The sequence below is a fragment of the Microtus oregoni genome, unplaced genomic scaffold, assembly GCF_018167655.1.
Source record: "Microtus oregoni isolate MIOR12 unplaced genomic scaffold, Mior012 000055F_ref0000237, whole genome shotgun sequence".
In the NCBI taxonomy this organism is placed as follows: domain Eukaryota; kingdom Metazoa; phylum Chordata; class Mammalia; order Rodentia; family Cricetidae; genus Microtus; species Microtus oregoni.
The window spans coordinates 2,584,381-2,609,505 of NW_024543831.1; the positions used below are offsets into that span (position 1 = coordinate 2,584,381).

Consider the following 25,125-nt stretch of genomic DNA (forward strand, 5'->3'; position numbering starts at 1 on the left):
CCTTAGAGCTGCCTCCTCCGAGCAGATGGAGGAGGACATGCAGACGTACCAGTAGGCCAAAACTAGCCGAATCTCCCCTTTAAGAATCAGACTTGGCAAATGGACTTTGAGATCCAGCAGGCTGGATGAAGGTCCAGGACATAGAAATCGTGGATGGCCTGGTAGTTCAGGACAAAAGCCTTAACTTTCAAGCCAGTCCTGGAGTCTCCTGGATATAACTGTCCTGCTAGGCCACAGGCAGCTCACACAAAAGTGAGAGCACTGACACTAGCACTCCGCAGTCTATGCTCTGCCTCTCTCCATTCCCACAGCAAGCTGTAGTGGGCAGTGCTACCTCTGGTTACTGAGTTGAGAAACTAGAACTAGGCTGGGCAGTGATGGCACACACCTTTAATCCCAGCACTTCAGAGGCAGAGGCAGGCAGATCTCTGTGAGTTCAATGCCAGCCTGGTCTACAGAGCAAGTTCAAGGACAGACTCCAAAGCTACACAGAGAAACCCTGTCTCAAAAAAAAAGAGAGAAAACAAGACCTAATTTTGAGCCATGTGGCTAACATAGATAAAAATAATGGGTTAATATAAGTTATAAGAGCTAATACGAAGCCTGAGCTAGTGGGCCAATCAGTTTATAACTTATGGAGATCTCTGTGTGATTTTCTTTGGGACTTGCTGGCTGTGGGGTACCGGGTGGGACAGAAACCCCAACAAGCCCGGCCCTCATGTTACATAACTTTGAGGGTTAACTGTCCCACTTCCCAGCTGTGTGACCACTGGTAAACTACATCTCTGGGGGAAAAGAAACACCAGGCTCTCTCATTCTGCCCCACTGAAGCTCACTGCAACTCACCAGGCCAAGGAAAGACTTAGAAACAGAAGCTTCGGACTCTGAGAGTTGTGGGTCCTTCAGGTGTTCAAGGATCTCTGACTCCTGCAGGAACACATGACAGAGAAACACCCCCCAAGTTCAGGGATGCTATCCATGAATTCCCAGTTGGCCCATAGGGCCAACATAGGTCTAAGCCCAAGCCAAAAATCTACCCATTTTGAAAACTAACAGCCATAAGCACCTATACAAGAACCGGGCTAAGTGCTGATGCTGATAGTGGACAACCACCCTCTAAATCAGAGTGGGATTAACAGGAAAGGGGAGCTAAGAATAGTGGAGACAGGAAGCCATCAGTAGAGATATTTGACGCTATCTTAATGAGTATGCACACTCATGTGCGTGCGTGTGCGTGTGTGTGTGCATGCACGTGTGTAGAAGCCATAGGTCAGCTTCGGTCCGGGTGTTGCCCTTCATAATGTTCATCCATTTTGTTTTGGGAACGGAATCTTTCACTGGCCCGAAGTCCGTTTGATGTGGCTAAGCCGGCTGGCCAGTGAGCTCCAGGGATCCATCTATCTCCCCGTCCCTAGCGCTGGGATTATAAAATGCTCATCACTACACCTGGCTTTTAAGATAGATTCTGGGAGTCAAAGTCAGATCTTCATGTTGTTCAGCAAGCACTTTATGGACTAAGCCATCTCACCAGTTCTGGAAGTGTCTTTTCTAGGACTTAGATACATTAGATACAAGCTCTTTAAATAAATTCCCTCACTGTCTAAATGAGGAAAAGCTATAATGCCAAAGGGGCTCTCTCTCCACACACACACACACACACAGAGAGAGAGAGAGAGAGAGAGAGAGAGAGAGAGAGAGAGAGAGAGAGAGAGAACCTACTTCTAACCACATTGATTATTGAGCAATTTTATGACTGCAACCACCTGCATGTTTGGGCCTGGTACAATTGTCATAGAAATGGATGAGAAGAGCCATTCTGCTGGTGCACAACATTCAGCTCTAGCAGCCTCACCCCCACCCCAACACACACACACACACACACACACACACACACACACACACACACCTACCCTTCTTTGTAGGAACTCAGACTGCAGCAAACCAAGACAACACATAGGTGGGGAGAGGTAATGAGGAGGAACAAAGAGCGTGGATCTCCCAGGAGGGGCCAATGGAAAAGCACATTTCTGCTCTGAATTCCCAGGACCAGCAGGTTTGCCGTTTCATTCAGGAATTTACTTCCTGCTGGGTCTGGGCATATTTGTCACAATTAATGGCTCTGGCTGATGTTGACAGCTGGATTCAGTGCCTGACTGCCTGACGCGGTAATACAGACATGGAGGCAGGAAGCTGTAAGGAGCTGGAGAGAGCAGCAGCAGGTTCCAACTGACAACTGCCTTGGGACCAAGGGACTTACCTCACTGGCATGTGATGTGTTCTCCTCCAGGGCAGAAATTTCCTTGGCTGCCCCTTCCCTCCTGGAACCCTCTTCTTCTGCCTCCACTATGTCCTCTGCCTGCTCCTTTTTCGAGTCCTTTGCAGGGTGATCACCCCCAGGGCCCAATCCAGGAGCCACCTGACTTGCAGAAATCTTGGGATTCTCATTTTCCTTCTGTGCGCTCTGGGGAGTTGCCCCTCTTCCCCGGGATCTGCTGCCATCAACACTGCCCAGACTGCTGTCAGCACCCTGGCTGAACAGCTTGCCAGGAGTAGGGGGCCGATCAGCATCTGAGCTGAGAGAAACATCCTTCTTGTCCACTGGCTGGCTGGATCTTGGAGACTCCTGAGGAATGAAGAGAATGTCAGAAAAGTAGCCAAAAAGGTGAGAGACTGACACAAGACGGAGTGCCATTCTCACTCTCAGGTAGCCTTTGTGAGCTCTGACCCTGTTATCCTACATAGCTCTCTGTGTGTGTGTGTGTGTGTGTGTGTGTGTGTGTGTGTGTGTGTGTCTACACCAATCTGTGTCTGTGTCTGTCTATGTGTGTACGCACTGCACGTGTATGAACTTGCATATGGAAACCAGAGGTCAACATCAGTTGTCTTCTTCAGTTGCTGAGACATGGCACCTCACTGAACCCGGAGCTCACCAATTTGGTCAGACTAACTACCCAGCATGCTCCCACCTGTCTCTTTGCTAACATCATTAGGGTTATCAATGTGTGCTGACATGCCTGGATTTTTAAATGAGTGCTAAGGATCAGAACGTATGTCTGAGGGCTGGAGAGATGGCTCAGAGGTTAAGAACATTGCCTGCTCTTCCAAAGGTCCTGAGTTCAATTCCCAGCAACCACATGGTGGCTCACAACCATCTGTAATGAATCTGGTGCCCTCTTCTGGCCTGCAGACATACACACAGACAGAATATTGTATAGATAACAAATAAATAAATATTTAAAAAAAAAAAACAGAACGCATGTCTGCATCCTTGCACGGCGAGCACTTTACCCACTGAGCCTTCTTCCCATTCCTCCCAAACAGCTTTGCTTTTCATGTTTTAAGTACATGTGCATATGTAGGCATGTGCATGCGAGTGCAGGTGTCTGTAGAGAAGCACTGGATCCTACTGGAACTAGAATTGTGGGAAGTTGTGAACTACTCAATATAGGTAGAGGGAACCGAACTCAGGTCTTCTGCAAAAGCAGTATGTGCTCTTAACCACCGTGAGCCATCTCTTCAGTTGCCCAAATAGTTTTGCAAAAACACAGATTGCTGCCCCTTGACCTACATCCAGATAAACTGAATGGTAATTTGTATGATGGTACAAACACATCAAACTGGGCTTAGAAATTACTGCAACTCTACCTTCATCTAGCACACCCCTCAGCCCTTTCAGTCAGACCCTGAGACCTTGGGAGCCAATATTTACTCAAAGTGATGACAATAGCAAAGACAAGAGCTTTTACTTTTCATTCATTTTTCAAAGACAGAAAGGGAAAAATATGAGGAGGGTACCCCTCCTCTCCAAGTCTCCCTACACAAGCTGATCACCAGCAACCCCAGAGACCTGGGGTCTCTGAGAAGCAGATGTCTAGATGGGATTAGTTGGGTAAGAGATGGAGCAGAGACGACAAGGAGGACACAGGTCCATCACCTGTGACAGAGAGAGAAAGAGGAGCACCAGGGCAGCTCTGAGCAAATTTGAGCCGAGCAGAGTGCTCAAGCAGGCTATTAGAGAAGTTCCAAGTCAGGCAGGAGGGGCCCTGTTCCCAAACCCCTGGTGGGACCCCCTACACTAGAAGGAAGTGGAATCTTAGCATGATTCATTGGGTCTCCTGAAAGGAGAGCTGAGCTGCACACTTAACACAGTGACTACACCCTGTTTAACACATACAAACTCACTAGTAAAAATCCACGGCTGCTTCTGTTAATTCTTCATAGAGCTATCCAAAATAGAAACAGAAAGCCCTTCTCAGAAATCCAGCCAGTGATCTCTCCTGGGCTCAGGCTCAGAGTGTCCTTCCAGAAAAACATCTGTGCTAGCACTTAGGATGTCAGGCTGAACAACTCCTGATCAGGGATTTTTAAGACTTCCAAATTCCCTATACTGAAGATTAAAACTGGAAATATATTAAGTACTAGAGTTTGGGTCTGAAGTGTTGTCAAAAGGCCTATGTGGTAGAGGCTTGCCCCAGAGAGGCATTACTGAGAAGGGATGAGAACTCTTAGGACATGAAACCTAATTGGGAGGTCTTTGGGTTATTAGGGGCACACCCTTCGTCTCTTTGCTGTGCCCACGTGGTCATGCATGATGCACTGCCTCACCACAGACCTAAAACAAGTGGGTCAATCAGTCACAGCTTCACTTTCAAAACTGCTGGCAGATATAATCCTTTTCTTTATATGGCTTAAGGTTTAATTCAGATATTCACTATGGTAGTGGAAAGCTGACCATCACAAAGCAAGCTGGCAGCTCAAAAGAGAAGACCTCAGCATGGCATCTGCCGTCGTCGTTCTAGTGCAAGTCTGCTGAAGCCAAAGACAGAACCATTGCAGCCCCGGCAGCCAAGTGACAGGCTAATCCAGGCTTCCAAGGAATGGTAAAGGGAGGCAGGAGATGGAATCTCAAGCAAATTATTGTGCCTCTATTCCTTCCTCTTAAATACATTAATCCAAGGAGTGTCCGCCTTACAGGGCCACTTGGAGGGTTAAATGAGTTAATACACCTTAAGTGAGGTGAGGAACTTAGAACTGTGCCTACCCACACTGTCAGGGTCCCAGAAATGATCACTGATGTTCTATGATAATGAGACCCCATATTCATCCTCCGAGCATCCTCAGTGTGCCAAATACCCACTGCCTTAGATGATAGATGACCAGACAGACCCTGTCTGTGGGGCACTAAGTTAACACCAAGAAAATGAAGTGTCTCATATGAGCCTGCTTGTGAGTTTTGACTGCCCAAAGCTAAGGAGCACTAGAGGGAGGTGCGACTGCCACCAGTCCCAAGCCTGCTCCTGGAAGAAGAGCAGAAGATGAAGGAGAAGCAGACAGTAACCAGCACCACCCCTACCACTCTCAAAGCTGCTGTTTCAAGTGTGTGTGAGAGCCCCTTCTCTTCGCCAAGCTGGAGCCGCTCCGCCCACACTCAGCAGGAGCTCCATAACTTGTCTACCAGGCTCTGCTGCTCCAAGGAGGAGAGTGACTTTTACAGGAGGGAGACAGGGAAGTTCTTCTGCATATGTGTTGATTTTATTGGTTAATGGATAAAGCTGTTTCAGCCAGTGGCTTAGCAGAATAGGGCAAAGCAGGAATTCCAGGCTAATAGAGAAGGAGAAAATAGGCGGAGCCAAAGAAATGCCATGTAGCTGCAGGAGACAGATGCCAAAACTTTACCTGGTAAGCCACTGCCACAGGGAGATACGCAGATTAATTAAAATGGGTTAATTCAAGATGTAAGAGCTAGCTAGAAATAAAATAAAACCATTGGCCAAGCAGTGTTACAATTAATATAGTTTCTGTGTGTGATTATTTAGGGTCTAGGTGGCCAGGAAACAAACAGTCTCTGCCAACAGGGGTGCCTGTTTACCACAAGAGTCATTCAGAAAATGGGACCAGTCCGTGCTAGTCAGGTTCATCCTGGAATTAAGGAAGGCTCTCCTGTCCTCGTCCTTCAGTCAGAGGCTGAAACCTAGTCCTAATTGGGTTACTTAGCAACAAGCTTTGGCTTAGGAGACAGAGGAAGTGTCAGACACCAGACAGCCCTTGCTGCTTCTCACAGTTCAGCCCCAGCGTGTCATACATCCCCTCCTGCCTGTGCTTGAGCACTGTGCTATTGCTCTGCTCGGCAATGCACATTCTCTTGAGTTTTTAAAGATATCGTGAGACTTGGCACATGTTAAGCCTCTACTCTACCACTAGGCCACATATTCTCGACACAAACACTCCCCCACCTCCTGACAAACTACCGGGCCTCACAGCATCACCTCTCCCAGGAAGCCTTCCTTGGTCTTTGGTCCCTCGACACTCTGCCAAGTACATATAATAGCTATGGGTTTTCTTTGTTAATTTTCCTTACTAGATCCCTATTGTGCTCAGAACCCAGTTTCTGGCAATATAAGGATGTTCAAAAATATCTCAACTATGGTTGTCTTGCTTTTGTTTTTTTTAAAAATACACATGTTACTGTGCAGTGGTGGAAATCTCAGCACTTAGGAGGCAGAGGCAGGCAGATCTCTGAGAGTTCGAGGCCAGCCTGGTCTACAGAGCTAGTTCCGGGACAGTCAGGGCTACAGAGAAACCCTGTTTTAGAAAAGAAAAAAGAACGCATGTGTGGGGAAGTGGTAAGAGTTGAGGTTTCCCTTCTTTCTCTCTTAAATGGAGATGGAGATGTAATATTTATTTGCAAAAGTTATGTGTGAATTAGACTATTTCGTTACAGTGTTTATGAAATAAAATGTTAAATCTTAACTATTCAAAATAATGAAAATACAAGTAGACCATAAAACTCAGAGGGTGGCCAGGTATGGTGGTAAATGCCTTTAAGCCCAGCTCTCAAGAGTCAGAAGCAGGCAGATCTCTGTGAATCCAAGGTCAGTCTGGTCTTTAACAAGCTCCAGGCCAGTCAAGGCAACACTGTGAGACACTGCCTCAAAAAAAAATATTTATTTGTATTAGTATTAGCATTATTGAATTAAAAATGCTTAAACTCAAAGTGTATCAGTGACTAGGGATACAGTTCAGTAGTATACCAAGTGCCTAGTATACCTGAGACTGGGCTCTGTGCCCAATACTGAGGGGAAGGGAGAGAATACCAGATATAGGTAGATTCTTTTTTCTTTCCTTTAAAAAATAATAGCTGTAGGTTTTTATTTTTTTTAAATTTTTTAAATTTTTAAAGATTTTGCTTTATTCATGTGTGTATCTGTCTATCTTTGTGTTTGTGTGTGTATGACATATGTGTATGGTTTACTTGCCCGAAGAGGGCATAAGACTCACTGGAATTACAAACAGTTGTGAGTCACCTGATAAGGGTGATAGGAACCAGCCCTGTGGTCCTTGGGAAGAACAGCAAGTGCTCTTAACCAGTGAGCCATCTCTCGAGCCCCAAGATTCCCATAGTTATACTGGAGAGAACACAATCCGACTACAAGAACACTGAGCTTCATCTAGGCAACTCTCAGGCTTAAACCCTTGAAGATGAATTTCAGCGGGGGCATGGCTCACTGATAGAGAGTGTGCCTAAAGTGTACGGCCCCAGCTTCCATCTTCAGCTCCCTCCTACTCCCCGAAAAGGAAGAGTTCCATGTGACTGGATGATCTCAATCTGCCTACCTAAACATAAAATTGATAAAATAAGGCAACCATTAAAATAAATAAATGGCCTTAAAAATAAAATAAAATAAAAGGCCTTGGTCTACGCCCACATCTATTGATGACAATCCATAGGACAGCCAGAAATGCAAGGGAAATTAAACACTGGCTGGCTGTCATCTACAAAGGATGCAGGAAATCTAAGTGTCTCATCTGACTCCACATGATCCTTGTTCACCCAGCCAGTGTCCCCAGGCTATCCCCAGGCCTAGCCCCCAGTCAGAATGCACTCCCCAGACATCTCTGTACAGTGTCCTGCTCCAGACTCTGGGTGCACAGCTCCGCTCTGGGCCTCTCCATGCTCAAACTCCCCAGCCTCCTCCTGCCACAGTCTCAAGTCCTTCTGCATTTCAAGGCATATTTCAAGATTTTGCCATCTGCACAAGGAGGGGGTGAAGAGGAGTGACTGTCAGAACCAGTTCTTGAATATCTAACACTTTTCAAAAGTCATGAGGCTCCCCAGGTTGCAGTCCCACCCCCTCACCTGCCCAGAGCACCAAGGAACTTGGGCTCCCATGATCCACCCAGGATGGGGGGGTGGGGAGGCTGCCTCAGCAACATGCCCATGCATTCATACTGATCTGGGGAGACTCCTGCTAAGCGAGCCATCGGCCAGGGTTATTTTCCAGGTCGGGTGCCCATTCAGTTGGTCTCAATTCTTTGCACCCCGGGTTGTAGTTAGCACTTTCCAGTCACACTGATATCATCCTGTGACTTCTAAGCCTTGGCTCCCTCCCTCTCCTTTGATGGCTTTTCATCAGCACCACATGACCACACACTGCCAGCTCACCGCCCTCTGCCTCCGGCTCCCCATCAGAAGCCTTCTTGGGGTGGGTCCCATGAGCCCTTCCCTTTCCATCTGTAGTAGACTAGCAATGGGTTTAGGCTGGAAAGCAGAGGAGGGAGACGCTGACAGCTGCATTCCTGCCATCCTGCTGCCCTCTTATGGAAGAAAGGGCAATGTGACTGCTTGGTGACATGGGGCAGCATGAACCCAGGAAGAAGGGCTGCAGCTGCAGCTGGAGCTAACTGCAAGACTGGGGAGCCGGGGGTCGTAATACACCAAGACAAAAGCCATTTCAAAGGTCAGTGCCCAAGTGGAGGCAGCTTTGTCTGCCTAGAAGCCTACACTGATCTCCACCACTAACATCACCCCCAAGAAAGAAATCCTAATACCTACCTCAGGTTAGAACATAGGACTCCCACACCCCATGTGGCAGACAACTGAAGATAGGCGTGTGAGGTGTCTAAGCACCACCTATACTCCCGACATTCCCCACCACCACCACCGTGGTGCCAAGCAAGCTGGGAAAATGTTTTAAAAGCTCCTGCTTCCCACACCAGCAAAGGGAAAACTTCAGAAGTCCAAACCATATCAAAAGAGAAACACCTTTCTTGGTGACATCTGTAATCCATTAAGAAGCAATTATGAGCCGGGCGATGGTGGCGCACGCCTTTAATCCCAGCACTCAGGAGGCAGAGGCAGGTGGATCTCTGTGAGTTCGAGACCAGCCTGGTCTACAGAGCTAGTTCCAGGACAGGCTCCAAAGCCACAGAGAAACCCTGTCTCGAAAAACCAAAAAAAAAAAAAAAAAAAAAAAAAGAAGAAGAAGCAATTATGATCAAGCTACAGTGGAATCTCAATCCACCAGCTGACTGCAAGAAACACACACCTACTGTACCGAGAGTGAGAAAGCCACCAGCCTGTCTAGATACCCTCCACTCCGTTCTCCCTGCTGCTAAATAAAAGACACCCAGCACTTCCTGTGTCCCAGGGAGTGGGCTAGGTGCTGGGTACACAGACACAAATTATGCAGGATCTTCACCCTCGCTGTGCCTGGTCCCCTGGAAACCACTCTCTTTCTCCAAACATGCCAGCCTTCATGACACCCCTTCTAGTCACAGACATCACTCAGGTGCAAACTGAGGGCCCTCTTTGAGTCCAACGGTCAGTCAGCACTGGTTAACCGTGGCTGAGAAGAAAACAAAGTCCTCCCACAGGGAACTGAACAGAATTCTTTACCCAAGCAGACCAGCTCCGCTCAGAAGGAGCAGTTTCAGAGCAGACGTGTATCAGATTGGAGATACAGATGGGACAGTCGGGAAAGGGCTGCATTTGGCAGGAAGTGTTAAAGTCACAATCAAAACATAGCTGACTGTGCAGAACTGAAAGGCTGAACAGATTCCGGGATAATGAACAAAGCTTTACTATGAAATGGTCCCGTCCCAAAGGTAGAGTTAGATCCCCTTAAGAGACGCACCTACAGTGCGGTCTCAAGTACCAATCCAGAGCCTGCCAGCCACTGTGTGGACTGAGACTCCAAGGAGTGGGGAGAAAGCAGGAAATATTTGTCAGAAATAAAAAGAGTGAGCCCATTCGGTGGGTTAAGGTACTTGTGGCCCAGCTTGAGAACCTAAGTTCAATCCCAGGAACCTCATGAAAGGAGAAAACTGACTCCAACCTCCACACACACATAGGTAGATAAATAAGTTAGAAAGCAATTTAAAAAAATAATAAGGGAGGCTGAGGAGATGTCTCAGAGGGTCAGAGGGCCACAGGAGGATCGCAGGGGCATGCTGGCTGCCAGCCTAGCACCAGGCTCAGGGAGAGACCGTATCTTGAGGGAATAATTAGGCAGTGGTGATAGAACAAAAAACCCAATGTCCTCCTCTGGCCTCCACGTGCACCTGAGCATATGATCCAGCAAACACACATGTGCAACACACACAGTCACATACACACAAAGAAGAGGGATAATAAAGAAGCCAACTACAATTTGTGATGGGAGCACCTTTGCTTTTCTGGCCAGCTTTGTGGTCATTCTAATAATATAAAAGTGATTTTGCCTTTAAGGTGTGGAAGGCACGAATAAAAACATAATATATAAGACCTGTGTGAGGCTTAGACCTGCAGTCAGTATTTAAATACCTTCATGAATTGAATCTAATTGGCAAACTTCACGATTCATTGCTTATAACAAATATTTTAGGAAAATTTAGAGAACTGTTAATGGCTTAGAAATTAATAAATCAGGGGTGGGAAGTTAAAAAATAAAAAATTAACAAATCAGACATTAGACTGAGAACACACAGTTCCTATGACTTCTATGTCCAGGCTCCAAAACATGCACGGAAGGTCTGAGTGTGAATACAAAAGGGAAGGTCTGAGTGTGAATACGAAAGGTCTGAGTGTGAATACGGAAGGTCTAAGTGTGAATACAGAAGGTCTGAGTGTGAACACGGAAGGTCTGAGTGTGAATACGGAAGGTCTGAGTGTGAATACAGAAGGTCTGAGTGTGAATATGGAAGGTCTGAGTGTGAATACACACTGACTCACACTGCCTGTGTGCTGTCCAGAAAAAAATACGCTGGCGGCAGCGCGGGTCAGACTTCAGAGACACGCGGGACCTTGCAGGCATGCTCCAGAAGCTATTCCTACCCATCTGCTTTTTTCCACCCTTTCCATCTCTGCTTAGGCTCTTTGTTTACCTAAACTGTCCCCCATCTAAAATCTAGCTTCTCTTCAAAGCCCAGGGCAAATATCATCTCTTCCACCAAGTTTGCCTGCTGTCTAGGCAAGAAATCTCTTCCCAGTGCAGTGTACAGGAGGCAAGAGCCATAAGCACACACATCTCATTATGCTCAAAGCACCAGCTAGTGCAGGGACCTCACCAAGAACTGGTCATTTGAGAGCTGAGAGGATGCATTCCCTGAACCCCAGAAATCCTGGACAGACCCTTTTCCAAATACACTTCACAGACGGCAGAGCTTCAGAGGAGGAAAAGTGAGGCCCGAGGCTCTAGCAGCAGCGTTCCCAGGCTCTTACCTCGTACTCAAAGTTACCTCCCAGAGCACTGAGGTCCAGGTGCAGGTTCTTGAGAAGTTCACCGGAGCTTCGGACACTCTGCAAGAAGAAAACAGCTATGAGCAGTGTCTTAGTTAGGGTTTCTGTTGCTGTGATAGCGTTCATGACCAAAAGCCAGTTGGGGAGGAAAGGGCTTACTTCAGCTTCCACTCTCAGGGCATAGTCAGCTACCAAAGGAACTTGGAAGGGACCAGCAGCCAGAACTAACGCGGAGACCATGGAGGAGTGCTACTTACTAGCTTGATCCTCTTGCTCAGCCTGCTTGTTATTTATTTATTTGTCTGTTTGTTTATGGTTTTTTAAGACAAGGTTCTCTCTATAGCTCTGGCTGGCCTGGAACTCACTTTGTAGCTCAGTTGGCCTCCAACTCACAGAGATCTGTCTGCTTCTGCCTCCCAAGAGCATGGATTAAAGGTGTGTGCCACCCCTACCTAACTGCTTAGCCTGCATTTGTATGCAGCTCAGTCAGGACCACCTGTTCAGAGACAGCACCATCCACAACATGGGCACACACTAATCACTTATTAAGAAAATGGTTCACAGGCTTGCTTACAGACCAATCCTATGGAAGCATTTTCTCAATCAGGGTTCCCTCTTCTCAGATAACTCTAGCTTGTGTCAAATTGACAAAAAGAAAAAAGTGCTAAGTCTAAAGAAATTGGCCAGCCAACGCGAAGGCCATGCGCGTAGAGTAGGGGTACCCTGGTAAGGCTTTGGAGGACTCCAGGGCAGGCCCTCCACTAAGGCCTCGCTAAGCAGCCCTGTATCCAGTGAGCACAAGGCAAAGCAAGTATGTTGTGGTCTCCAGCTCAGACCTAAGAGGCATACAGACTGGTCGAGAAAGAAAGTTATGGGTGGCAAAAACCACTTTTATTTATTTTTAAAATGGCTGGGAGGTTAGCCAAATAGAACTAATCCATGTATCTACCAACAGATGAGCGCATAGACAGAACATGGAACACGCACAACAGGCTTCAAAATGAGTGTTTACATACTCGCTACAGCATACTGCGTGAGAAGGTGCCAGACATCAAAGAAAACACTATGTGATTTTATCATATAAAACAAAGAGAACTGGCAAAGTCATGAGCCACAAAAAAAAAAAAAAAAAAAAAGAGTTAGAGGTTACCAGGGGCTGGAAGAAAAAGGATAAAAGGATGTATTTTTTGGTGGCTAGAATCTGGGACTATAAACAAGTTCTGAAAGTGGACAGTAGTGATGGTAACATATCATTATGAAAAAAACTAATATCCCTGAACTACTGTATAGTTAGAATAAGTTGGGGGCTGGAGAGATGGCTCAGCAGTTAAGAGTACTGTACTGGCTGCTCTTCCAAAGGACCCAGGTTCAATTCCCAGCACCCACATGGCATCTCACAATTGTCTGTAGCTCCAAGATCTGACATCTTCACACAGACACGCATGCAGGAAAAACATCAATGCACATCAAATAAATAAATAAACAAAATCTTTAAAAATAAAGAAATACAAAGATATAGAATAAATAATAAAAAAGTTAAAATTCTTACCTGTGTGCAAGAGAGCTTTACCATGATTTAAATACATATAATATGTATATATACCCAGAGGGTTTCCAGGCCAGAAAGGGGACCTCACAGTGGAGGCCCAAAAATGTGAGCCTCTTCCACCTTGTCTGGAGGTCCGAGAGTCTAAGCTTGCTCAAAGGTGTCGACACAACTGTGGCTACACACCCTGACCTAGGGGGTGGTTAGTTGGTGTTTTGGACATTAAGATGGCCTGTGGAGGTAGATCCACTCCTCCCTGACCAAAGGTCAGAGAATTCAAGCATACTTCTTCTGCTCCTTCTTTGGAAATAGGAGGTTTGATCTAGAGATACTTGGTCTAGGGTGGGTTCACTGCCTATACAACAGAATGCTTTTTTCAAGGAATGATGACTTAATGTCTCAAGTATTGGGGCCAGTAACTGTCCTAGTTGTCCTTTGTAAAAACAGTCTTTTGCTTTCATCTCCACCCCCTTTAGTATTGGGGTATAAAAGTGTACGGAAATTAAACACAGGAGGACTCAGAAGAATTCAGCATTCAGTATTCAGTATTTGCTGAGTTGCCCTCCCGTTACCATCCTATGTCTCTGTGATCTTTCTTTCTTTCTTTTTTTTTAAAAATATTTATTTATTTATTATGTATACAATATTCTGTCTGTGTGTTTGCCTGCAGGCCAGAAGAGGGCGCCAGACCTCATTACAGATGGTTGTGAGCCACCATGTGGTTGCCGGGAATTGAACTCAGGACCTTTAGAAGAGCAGGCAATGCTCTTAACCACTGAGCCATCTCTCCAGCCTCTCTGTGATCTTTCTTATCTCTGGTCCTCCTACCTAACTTTTCTAATCCACACGCTCCTACCCTGGAACATGTGAACCCACCAAAGCTAGGAGAGCGGCCGAAGTCACCCCAAAAAGGTGGCTCCCAGCACCTCACCGTTACCTGGTTGTCACTCTCCTCCTCGTCCTCCTCGTTGGTCTCTTCCCCTAAAGCCAAGAGACTGAGCGTATGCTTGCCCTCGTGGGTAGAACCCAAGAAACCCTTTGTACAAGCAGCAGTCTTGGGACCCTGTGGAGGATCCAAAACACAAAAGGAACAAGGGACTTACCAGAAAGACCTTCAGAATGACCCTGGCATGCTCCTCCCTCAATTCCCACCTAGATCGGGCCTCAATTGAGTCCCACCATGTCCATGAATCTGGCGTCTAGTTCACACTGCTTACTCCCATCCCAACTCCCACTGTCCCAGCCACAGGGGGGAGAGGGGGGGAGATCAGCAAAGGTAGCCTACAGCCCAGTCCAGCCCCCCCACCAGAGTGACTCTTCTCATACTAGCTGGTGAACTCTGAAGACACAGCTTATGTCTCAGGGCCAAGTCACAGTCCCAAGTAGGACACCCAGAAGGTCCCACAGAAACAAATCACATGCACAGCAGAGGAAGGACTCACCAGCGTTGGTTCCCCAAGCTGCCCAGAATCTGCTGAGCTCCCCAGGCTCACACTCTGAGATCCACGAAGAGCAGAGGGTGGGGCATCCCCGAGGCCTCGTAAAGGAGCCAGGCTCCAAAGAGGGGCTTGGACTGGGGCTAAGGGGGAACTCAGGACCTGGGCAACAGAACACATCTTGTTACAAACCCCAGAAACCACGTGGCTCTCGGGGTGTTGGAGGCAGATATATAAATAAAGCATCTAAATCCTGCCCGTTCAAATTTAAACCACCTCCGCTTGGGGCTGCTAATGAAACACAACATTCAGAAATACCACGTGCCAACTGGGTGAGACTCACAGGCCAGCTTCCTGGTAACTTGTGTGTTAGTTCACATCTGGCAGAAGCTAAGACTGGGGGCTCTGTTCCCCTTTCGGGAGCCACATACCAAGTGAACCAGATAAAGGAGGAATGGGGCAGAGATAAACCCCAGCAACTAGAAGTCTCTGCACTTGATGCCTAAAACTGAGGAGCCGAGAAAAAGTAGTCTCGACATGATACTGACAGAGATGGAAGCAAACACCAGAAGAAAGTGCAAGCCTTCTCGGGGGGCTGTGCACTCAGGAGGCCACTACACATAAACACGTGCCTTGTCATTTGACTTGCTCTCCCTGGTTCTCAGGAGAGCCGAGGGAAGGCCACCTTCACGCCAGTGAGAACTGGAGTCAAAATCCAGGCTGGGTCCGAATGTGTGACCCCTCTGGCTGCTCACAGCTCCTCACATTCCCTTTTCCTTCATCTGAAGATGATGGAGAGGGTCTAGGCTTGGCCCTACGGGGTCTGCTAAGAAGCTCCGAGGAGAGGATGGACACAAGGGGTCTCTGTAAGGGGCCTAGGGCTGTAGTGATATTATGGAATCAACCATCTGGCCTAAAAGAAAAGCCAGAGGCCAGCATAGGGGCCAGAGAGAGGGCCCACTGGCTAAGAGTCTGCTGCTCTTCAGAGGATCTGAGTGCATTCAGTTCCCATACCTACTTCAGGTAACACACACACACACCACTCACTGCCTGCAACTCCAGTTCTAGACCATCTCAGACGCCCTCTTCTGGCCTCCACAAGCACTTGCACTCACACAAACACACTCACACACTCACACACTCACATGCACACAGTCGAAAATAAAATCTTAAAAAAGAGATGGAGCAGGAGAACTGACTCAGAGGTTAAGAGCACTGGCTTCTCTTCCAAAGGACCCAGGTTCAATTTTCAGCACCCACATGGCAGCTCACAATTTCCCCTAATGCCAGTTCCAAGGTACCCGACACCCTCACACAAAATACATGCAGGCAAAACACCAATGCACATGAAATAAAAATAAATGAAGTTTAAAAAAAAAGATAATGACACATGCTTTCAATCCCAGCACTCGGGAAATAAAAGCAGCTGGATCTCTGTGAGTTCGAGGCCAGCCTGGTCCACAGAGTGAGTTCCAAGACAACCAGGACTGTTACACAGAGAAATCTTGTCTCAAAAAATTTTTTAAAAGCCAGGCAGTAGTGGTGTACACTTTTAATCCAAGCACTTGGGAGGCAGAGGCAGGCAGATCTCTGTGAGTTTGAGACCAGCCTGGTCTACAGAGTGAGTTTCAAGACAGGCTCCAAAGCTACACAAAGAAATTCTAGAGACAAAAAAAAAAAAAGCAGGAGATCATCAGCATAGCATACTGGGGACAGAAAGCAACGCTTTTCAAAACTTTCCTCAAATTTATCATATTCGTATATCTATATATGAATATGATAAACATATATAAAATACACACACACACATATATATATGTACATATAAAACAGAAAGAACAGCCAAGCAGTGGTGGCACACATCTTTAGTCCCAGCACTTGGAAGGGATAGGCAGGCAGATCTCTGTGAATCTGAGGCCAGCATGATCTACAGAGTCAGTTCCAGGACAGCCAGGGCTACACAGCAAAACCCTGTCTTGAAAAAACAAAGAGAACATATTCTCCTCCACACTAAACCCCAAGGAGTGAAAAAGAAAGGTGGTTCCCAAAGTCAGAGTCACTACCCTCTCGGCCAGTCTGGTCCAGGGAAGAGGTCCCTGGGCAAGTCCCAGCAGGGCCTGTTTCTGCAGTCAGAGGATACCTGAGTCTTGGCTGAGAAGTGAGGTAAGAGATCCCTTACCTCTGCAGATGGCCAGACATCTGGCCTGCTGTAGAACGTCCCTGTCAAGAAAAAAGCTACCGATACATAGAATCAGCCAGTAGTGCTGAACACTGGGTCGTGTTCCTCTCACAAACCACCTAAGGTGGGCTCTATCACCATGCAGAGACCCCACGTGAGTAAACGGAGGTAGGCGTGGTCGAGAATCCTATCCAAAGTCACAGACTTAGTGGGGCAGAGAGAGAGGGGACTGAGCCCAGGATTATCTTGGAGAGGGGATTTCGTATGGTCTCATGACTGTGGTTGGAAGCAGTGCAGGAAGCTGAGCCTGCCCCGCCTGCTCAGCCCTTCCACCAGTCCAAGCATATCAGCAAGCGAAATCCTTCCCACACTGTATTTATAGAAAATTACAGACTCCTAACATGGCTAATTTGCTAACGTGCTGGGGGCTTGAGGGAGGGAGACAGGCGTGCTGAGGCCTTTGTTCTCTTGGGCCTTTACTGAATCAGTGGTTAGCAGGGAAATTATACATCCCTGGCTCCTAGCTGATCATCTTCTATAGATGGCCATTAACTCTGAGCATGGGCCTGTGCGTGCCATTGTCCTTCAGAGCTGATAAACTTGATGCCATTGGGCTAATTAAAACTTTCAGGATAATCTGTGGCTTATCTGATATTTATAGTACTACAGTAGTTATTAGGACTAACAGAGAACCAGTGTGTGTCGGCAATTAGGGACCAGAGGGAACAACTGGATAAAGTCACAGCTGGGCCGCAGCGGAACACCTAGGGAATTCAGATTGAGCCCCGTGGTCCTATCTGACTTGATTTCTCAATGAAGAACTGGGTGACTCTTGAAAGGGACAAAGGGAAAGAATGACAAGGCCAGCCCCACCCGGTAGGGAAGTGAAGTCACAAACAGGGTCCACACAACCTGACATAGGTTAGCCATGTGATTTTCTGGGGACCCCGGGAGGCAAGGAGCAGAAGCAGCTGCATGGCGGTGCTGTGTGCCTGCCTCCAGGAAAGGAAACAAAGCTTTGGGGATGAGTACCTGCTGTGAACAGCTGACTCCTCTCAAGAATCGGCTGGTAGAAAAGACTTCCCAAACCCCAGAAAGGGCCTGGATTCTGTCTAAGGGCCAGCATGGGTATCACCTTGCCCACCCTAAGAAGAACTCCTTTCAAAGCCTATGACCCACGCAAGAGCATGGCTACACCTAGGCAAGCGAACCCAGAGATGCCCTCAGCTCTAGCCTGCAGCCGATAAAGAACAACCTTGAGCATGAAATCCAGGTCATCTCAGCAGGTGGTCACTCAGCTAGTTAAGGGATCCTCAGGTACTGAAGGAGGGTTAGCATCAAGAAAACAGACCTGAGAAGGCTTTGGAGCAGGAGCAATTCTACCTGTTCCAGCCCTGCTGAGCTCAGGGGCCCCAGACCTTAGGCCCCACTTTCTAAGAAGCCTACCTGGCTGAAAAGCTGCATCTTGCTTGTCTCTGCAGCAAGCCCGGTGTCAGAACTCGGCTGGACTAGCCCCTGCCTGAGGCCACTGCTTAGCTGGCACTGTGCTTGCTGAGAGATCTCCTGCCTGGCAGAGGCAGCGATCACTTCTGGAGAACGTTCCAGCAGTTCCGGCCTCCAAGCCAGTAGCCCCGAGTCCCTCTCCTGAGCTCTGACGGCCTTGTGTTCACCCTCACTACACATCCTGGATGACTCGGTGGTCATGCCACAGACCATGCCGGCGACGTCTTTGCACGGCATTTCCTGCACGTTCTCAGGCAGTTCCAGGCCCTCCAGCCGCCTGGAGAGCTTGACCATCTGCAGGATGTGCTGGTAGAATCTCTGGTCCTCAGAGTAGTCTTCACTCTCCGACTTTTCCTCAGCAGAGCTCTGTGTGGGGGGTAACTGGGGCACCAGGAAAGGGCAGAACCGCACATCTCTAGGCCCTGGGTCTGACTGGCCCATGACAGGAACACAGCCCTGGGGGCTCTGCAGGTCCCAGGGGAAGTTGTTTACCTCACCTAGGACCTGTGAGCCAAGGCGAGAGACCAGGCTGCTACCCCCTCCACTACTGCTATCCGAGTCATCCCCAGGCACACTAGGCTCCCTATCTTCATTGGGAAACTCCAGAGACTCATGTGGATGGTGTCTCCCTTTTCTGTCAGAATCCTCTGAAGGCGGCTTTGAAGCTAGTTCTGATGCCAGGGTATCAGGTGGCATCAGGGAGAGGCCCTGTGGTGCATCTTCAGCTGAGGCCTCTGGAACCTCGGGAGCAGCAGGCTCCACTTCCTTGCAGCTCTCTGTGGTGTCCTTGTTGACAAGATTAGAGACCTGTCCTATCCATAGTCCAGGAGGCTCTCTCCTCCACCTCCCCCTACCCAGGTCCCCGCCTTCCCCAGGAACTCCCTGCCAGCTCAAGTCTTCTGCTGGGCTGCTCTCTAGTAAAAACAGCTTGCTTTTCCTGGCAGGCAGTGCGTGGTCAGACGAACAGAGGGACAGGGAGGGCTCCTCCTCAGAGGATGGCAAGGGAATGGGGCTCTGACCTTTGTCCCCTCCAGGGCCAGTACAGCTCAGTGTGGCCACGCTGTGACTACGCTGCTCCCCTTTCAGCTGCAGGCCTCTGGGGGCTTCGGGAAGTTTAGAGGGGACAGGAGTCTGGCTCCTGCATTCTAATGCATCCTGACCATTCTGGAGCAGCTCAGGGATCTGGGTGCCCCCCGTGCCGGGTTTCTGCTGTCTGCTCCTCAGTTCCAGCTGTTCTATTTCAGGATCTGAAAATCCCAGGTAGATTTTCTCTGTTGCTCTCTGAGTTGACTCCAGACCCTGTGGGTCTCCTAACTCTGTCTTACACTGGACCGAAGGCCTGCCTAAGATTTTCTCCACATCAGCAAAGATTTGGTGGGTCCGAGGAGCTTGGCCTTTGGAGAGTGGCTGCAGCTTGCCAGGAAGGGCACCCATGAGGGGCCATGGGGTTTCGCCCAGCATGCACAGGCTCCTCCCTTTCTTAAAGGAGGCCTCACTTCTAGCCTGCACCTCTTGGTCGAGGTCCAGATCAGCAAGCCCAGGTGCTGGGAGAAAGGAGGAAGAAGGCCGAAGTCCCTGCTCAGGCCGTGTTTCCTAGATGGGTATATAAACATGCAGAGAAAACAGGGGCTGAGGGATTCCTGCTACCTCAGCCCAAGACCCACAGCAGAAAACCACCCTCCTTAAAGTAAAGCAGAAACCAGACAGAGAGAGAAGAAAGGCCAAAATTCCCTTAGGCTAAATATACGTCCCTTTCTAGGTTCTAGCTCCCCTCTAAAGAGAGGGGGGAAAACCAACAACAACCATGTTAACAGTCTATAAACATTGCTCCATAGAGCCCTGGGCACTCAGTTCCTAGGGTGCTACCACAGGGTGAAGGCTACAATATGGTTGACAGGGAAGAGAACCACAGCCCCCGGTAAACCAGAGTAGCCCTGTTTGTTTTTAAACTGGCCTCACAGAACAGCCATCTGAAGGCAGCACTCTACCACTCACCAAAGCCAGGAGACCACAGCCGTGTGACCAGCCCTCAGATTCATGATCAGTTAACTTTATAAAAGCCTTATCAAGGATTCCCAGAAATGTCCCTTGAGGAAAAGAAGAGAGGAAGTCCTGGAAACTCAGCCAAGCACCTTCTACCACCAGCACAGGTTGGTACTGCTTAAAAGACTTCCAGTCTCAGAATCTTGGGGCTACCAGAAAGCCTTAGAATAAGCCACCTTCTGTAAATACACCAACCAGCCAGCTGGGAGCACACTTCTCCAGAGGCCCAGACCTCTGAGCCTATGTAGCCCATGATCCTCAGCCTGACCACTCGCAAACTCAAGCTTGAGGTGCCTGGCCTGGGCCCCCAGAATCCCACTGAGGATGCAGGGTTGCCCAGCTGTCTTTTCCTAGAACTACAGGGGGATCCTTTCTAACAAGGAGCTTCTGGGTCTCAAACACACATTCACTGAAAAGTCTGTCACCCGAACCCACTCTGAGTCAGGCTGGAGCCTGCCAGATGCCAAAATACCATTTCAGATTATCCTGGGCTAGCATTCACCTTCCGCTCTTCAAATACATGATGATATTAGAAAATTCTAAGATTCTATTTGGAAAGCACCTGTCTGCATTCTTCTGTAGGAAACCGGGCATAAAGCTGTGGGGAGGTAAGGGAGGCAGAGCAGCCACGGAACCTGGACATGACCGTTCAAGGCCAGAACTGACACTTTAGGAAAGAAGAACTGGGCTGTGGATGTGGCTCTTCACAAGGCTGAACGAAGCTGCTGCCTCAGGCTGCCGGCCCCACACCTGCACGAAGGGCACAGAGTCTGTCCTGAACCACAAGGTCTCACTCAGCAACTCCTGAAGTAAGGGTGATCACCTGCGCCTCCTACGTTCAGACGTGCTGAGTGAGAAATAAATAATGGGAAGAGCCCTCTGAACTCAGTACAAAAGCTACTGGAGACCACGGGGAGTACATACTGTTTAACTGCTGCTACCCTCCAAGGACGCTGGCCACAAAGACCACGGATGACGTCAATAAAGCCAACGGTATGTATGTATCAATTACAGGCTGACCTCAAAATCGTGATCTCCAGGCTCAGCCTTCCAAACACTAGGATTGCAGGCATGCACCACCAAGCTTTTCTTTTCAGACTTGAAGGCACTGGTGTAACGACTATTTTAGGGTAACAATGACCCATACCAGGGCGGCCTGATGCCATCTCATCAACCGCGCCCATCTCGCTGTTCCCCAGCCTTCCAGAGTAGGGAACAGTGCCACTTCTTTGTCAAATGCAAAACACACACGGTCCTTACCCCGCTGACCTCATGCTGTCACTAACCCTGCCCCCTGCCGTGTAGCACGTGCCCCCCAAGGAGAGAGAAGGAATTACTTAGAGAAGTAACAACTGCTAGAAGCTGAAAGAAAAAAGCCACCAGGTAAAATCAGACAGTGCCCTGTCAAGAGTTCACTACTGTTTTCACTCCTGGAGGGTCCCACATCCCTTGGGCTTGCAGCTCGTCTCAGGCTGACTCACCAGGGGACTCTTGGATGTCTCTTTGTCCTTCTTGTTTTTCTTTTCCTTTTTCTTTTTCTTGTCTTTCTTCTTAACAGCCCCAGGAGCCAACCACTTCTCCCGCTCTTGGATGACCAGCTTTCGATAGTGCTCATCACATGGATGGTCCCAAATGGACTGACCAGTGTTGAAGTTGAAATAGTAGATGTCACCTGTGATGTTCTGGCTAGGAGTAAGAGAGTTCAGAAGTTAGTCCTTCCAGCAAAAACATAACTCTTTAAAAAAGGATAAATACTGAAATATATAAAATAACATAGCAATGAATAGTTATTTATTTCTTACAGTGTGTTAAACATCAAGTTTGACACTAAAAAATAAACAAATAAGGAATTGAGAAATATTAGGAAATTACCTAGAATACAACATGGGAGATAAGATGATATATTTAAATATAAGAAATAAATTATACATGGAAGACAAATTATGGACATTCAATGCTGCAACATTCTTTTTTCTCTTTCTTTGTTGATTTTATCTTATTTTTTAACAAGCAACAAACTTCTGAAAGATTACTCAAGGAAAAGAGAGAACTAAAAATAAACTAGTTGATTTTTTTTTTGAATGGAGCTGGAGAGAAGGCTCAGCAAAGCAAGAGCACTGGCTGCCCTTCCAGAGGGCCAGGCTTGACTGTGAGTACCCACACGGTAAGGTTTACAACGGCTTATAATTCTAGTTTCAGAGGGTCTGACACCCTATTCTGACCTCCATATGCAAATATATATGTATATATAAGTAATAAAATAAAAATAAATAAACTGCCAAGATTCATTCCCAAAGAATTGACCAGGCCTGGGGATATAGCTCAATTCCCATCTTCCATACAGCAGCTCACGACTGCCTGTAACTCCAGTTCTAGACTCCTGTTTTGTTTTGCTTTGTTTTGTTTTGTTTTTTTTTAAGATTTATTTATTTATCATGTATACAACATTTCTTCCATGTATGCTTGCATGCCAGAAGAGGGCACCAGATCTCATTATAGATGGCTGTGAGCCACCATGTGGTTGTTGGGAATTGAACTCAGGACCTCTGGAAGAGCAGTCAGTGCTCTTAACCTCTGAGCCATCTCTCCAGCCCTTGTTTTTGTTTTTTGAGACAGGGTTTCTCTGGAGCTTTGGAGCCTGTCCTGGAACTAGCTCTTGTAGACCAGGCTGGCCTCAGACTCACAAAGATCTGCCTGCCTGTCTCCCAAGTGCTGGAATTAAAGGTGTGTGCTACTGCGGCCCAGAAGTTCCAGTCTCTTGACACCCTCTTCTGACCTTCTCAGGCACCTGCATTCATGCTGTACATACAGACAAGTAGGCACACACATATACATGTAAATAATTTTTAATTATGTTTCTATACACAGTAGTCTATGCACAGTACTTGAATCAGTACTTTCTGCTCTGAGACAGTAGACATGGTCCAACCCTCTAATCTCAGGAGGTGAAACTTGGAGGACCTAAAGTTCAAGGTCATTATCTTTTTCTACTTGAGGCCAGCCTGGGCTATATGGAGAGACTCTGCCTCAAAGGACAAACCAGAGAACTGACCTGAATACGCTATATCTCATGGGGGCAAGGATGAGAAAGGGTCTCATTATAGGGAGCTAGCTGGACAGGAACTACCTATGTAGACCAGACTGGGATGGCCTTGAACTTACAGCAATCCTCCTGCCTTTGCTTTTGCTTTTGTCCATTTATACACACACAGCTTTTTTTTTTTTAGAATTAGATTAAAGTTAAAACTTTTCCCACAAAGAAAATACTAAGCCCAGACGATTGCAGTAGTAAATTCCATCAAATATTTAAAGCAGAATAGCAGCAACCCTACAAAAGCTTGTCCATAAACCTGAAGAGGAAGAAATTCTCATTCTGTGAGAACAAAAACACGGCACAAAACAAGATAAAGACATTAGGAGAAAATGATACTATAGACCTGTTTCCCTCCCCATGGACACAGATGCAATAACACTTAATGCAATTTTACAAGATCAAATCCCATAAAATATAAAAATGATCATACATCATGACCAAGTGGAGATACCCCAGGAATATGAAATCTGGTTCAACGTTTGAAAATCAAGGTCAGAGAGATGGCTCAGCTGATGAAGGTGCTTCTGGCCAAGCCTGAGGAACGGAGTTCACTGCCAGGATCCCACATGGTAGAAGGATAGGACCAACTCCCACAAATTGTCCTCTGACATCCATCCATTCTTACAAGTACTGTGGCATGCCCACCCCACAAATAAATTAACAAATAAATGCAATTAAAAATTGATTTAAAAATTTGAAAAAAATCAATCAATAAATTGACTGTAAGAAAAGACTAAAAAGAAAACCACCACCTAATTTTATGAAGAGATGTAGAAAAGCGCTGGGTAAAATCCATCCACCAGCAACAGCACAAATGTAGCGATATTTTTATGTTTTAACAAGTAAAGCTTGTCTGAAGATCAGAGGGCAGAGCTAAACCACTAAACACCAATGAGTGGTGGCAGACACCTTTAATCCCAGGACTAGGGAGACAGAGGCAGAGGGATCTCTGTTAGTTCAAGGCCACCCGGCTACACAGGATCTAATCTAAAAGAGAAACAGAGCTCACAAAGGCAATCCCAGCAGTAGGGAGGTGGAGAGCGGGTGGAGAGAGGATTGAATGTAAGGTGGGAGGAGACAGGAGCTCAGTGCAGTCTGAGGTTTGGTGGAGACAGTTGCAGTCCAAGGACACAGCCTGAGGAGTAGTCTGAGGACAGGATCACCCCTTCAGTCTGAGTAACGGTAGAGGTAAGAACATTCTAGTGGCTGCTGCTCTGCTTCGCCAGCCCTTCGGCTTTCACCCCCTAATATCTGACTCTGAGTTTTTGCTGGGTTTTGGAACCTGTCCTGGAACTAGCTCTTGTAGACCAGCCTGGTCTACAAGATCTGCCTGCCTCTGCCTCCCGAGTGCTGAGATTAAAGGCGTGAGCCACCACCGCCGGGCCTCTTTTTGGTTTCTTGAGACAGGATTTCTCTGGGTAGCTTTGATGCTTGTCCTGAACCTAGTTCTTGTAGACCAGGTTGGTCTTGAACTCACTCACAGAGATTAAAGGCGTGTACCACCACTGCCTGGCTCCTGACTCCGAGTTTTTATCATTAAGAACAATTAGAATTTACGCTACACACAAACTCTACTGACAGAGGGGCATCTACAGGAAGCCCACAGCCAGAAGCTACCAAATGCTGAACAAATGAAAGCTTCCACCCTAAGATCAGGAACAAAGCAAAGACATCCTCCATCACTGCCTCTACTTAATGATGCTGAGGCTCTAGTCACTGAGGTACAAAATAGCAAGAAAAGGCAACAAGATTAGAAAGCAGGAGGCAAAATACCTTTATTCCTAGGAGACACAATCACTTCTGCAGAAAATCCAATGGAATCTTAAA

At 47.4% G+C, this 25,125-nt stretch overlaps 1 protein-coding gene across 5 annotated transcripts in view; it reads right to left on the reverse strand.

Moving 5' to 3' along the window:
- Positions 1-25,125, reverse strand: part of Cep164 (centrosomal protein 164) — a 66,377-nt gene that overhangs the window by 25,913 nt on the left and 15,339 nt on the right. For 3 of the 5 annotated variants that reach the window (XM_041638687.1, XM_041638684.1, XM_041638685.1), the window contains exons 4-9: positions 21,686-21,890; positions 14,486-14,641; positions 13,981-14,106; positions 11,480-11,557; positions 2,258-2,623; positions 847-927 (exon numbers count right to left, since the gene is read on the reverse strand). In XM_041638687.1, the coding sequence (XP_041494621.1) occupies positions 847-927; positions 2,258-2,623; positions 11,480-11,557; positions 13,981-14,106; positions 14,486-14,641; positions 21,686-21,890 (1,012 nt within the window). The remainder of the gene's footprint in view (positions 1-846; positions 928-2,257; positions 2,624-11,479; positions 11,558-13,980; positions 14,107-14,485; positions 14,642-21,685; positions 21,891-25,125) is intronic. The other 2 variants (XM_041638686.1, XM_041638688.1) reach the window with 2 other exon arrangements.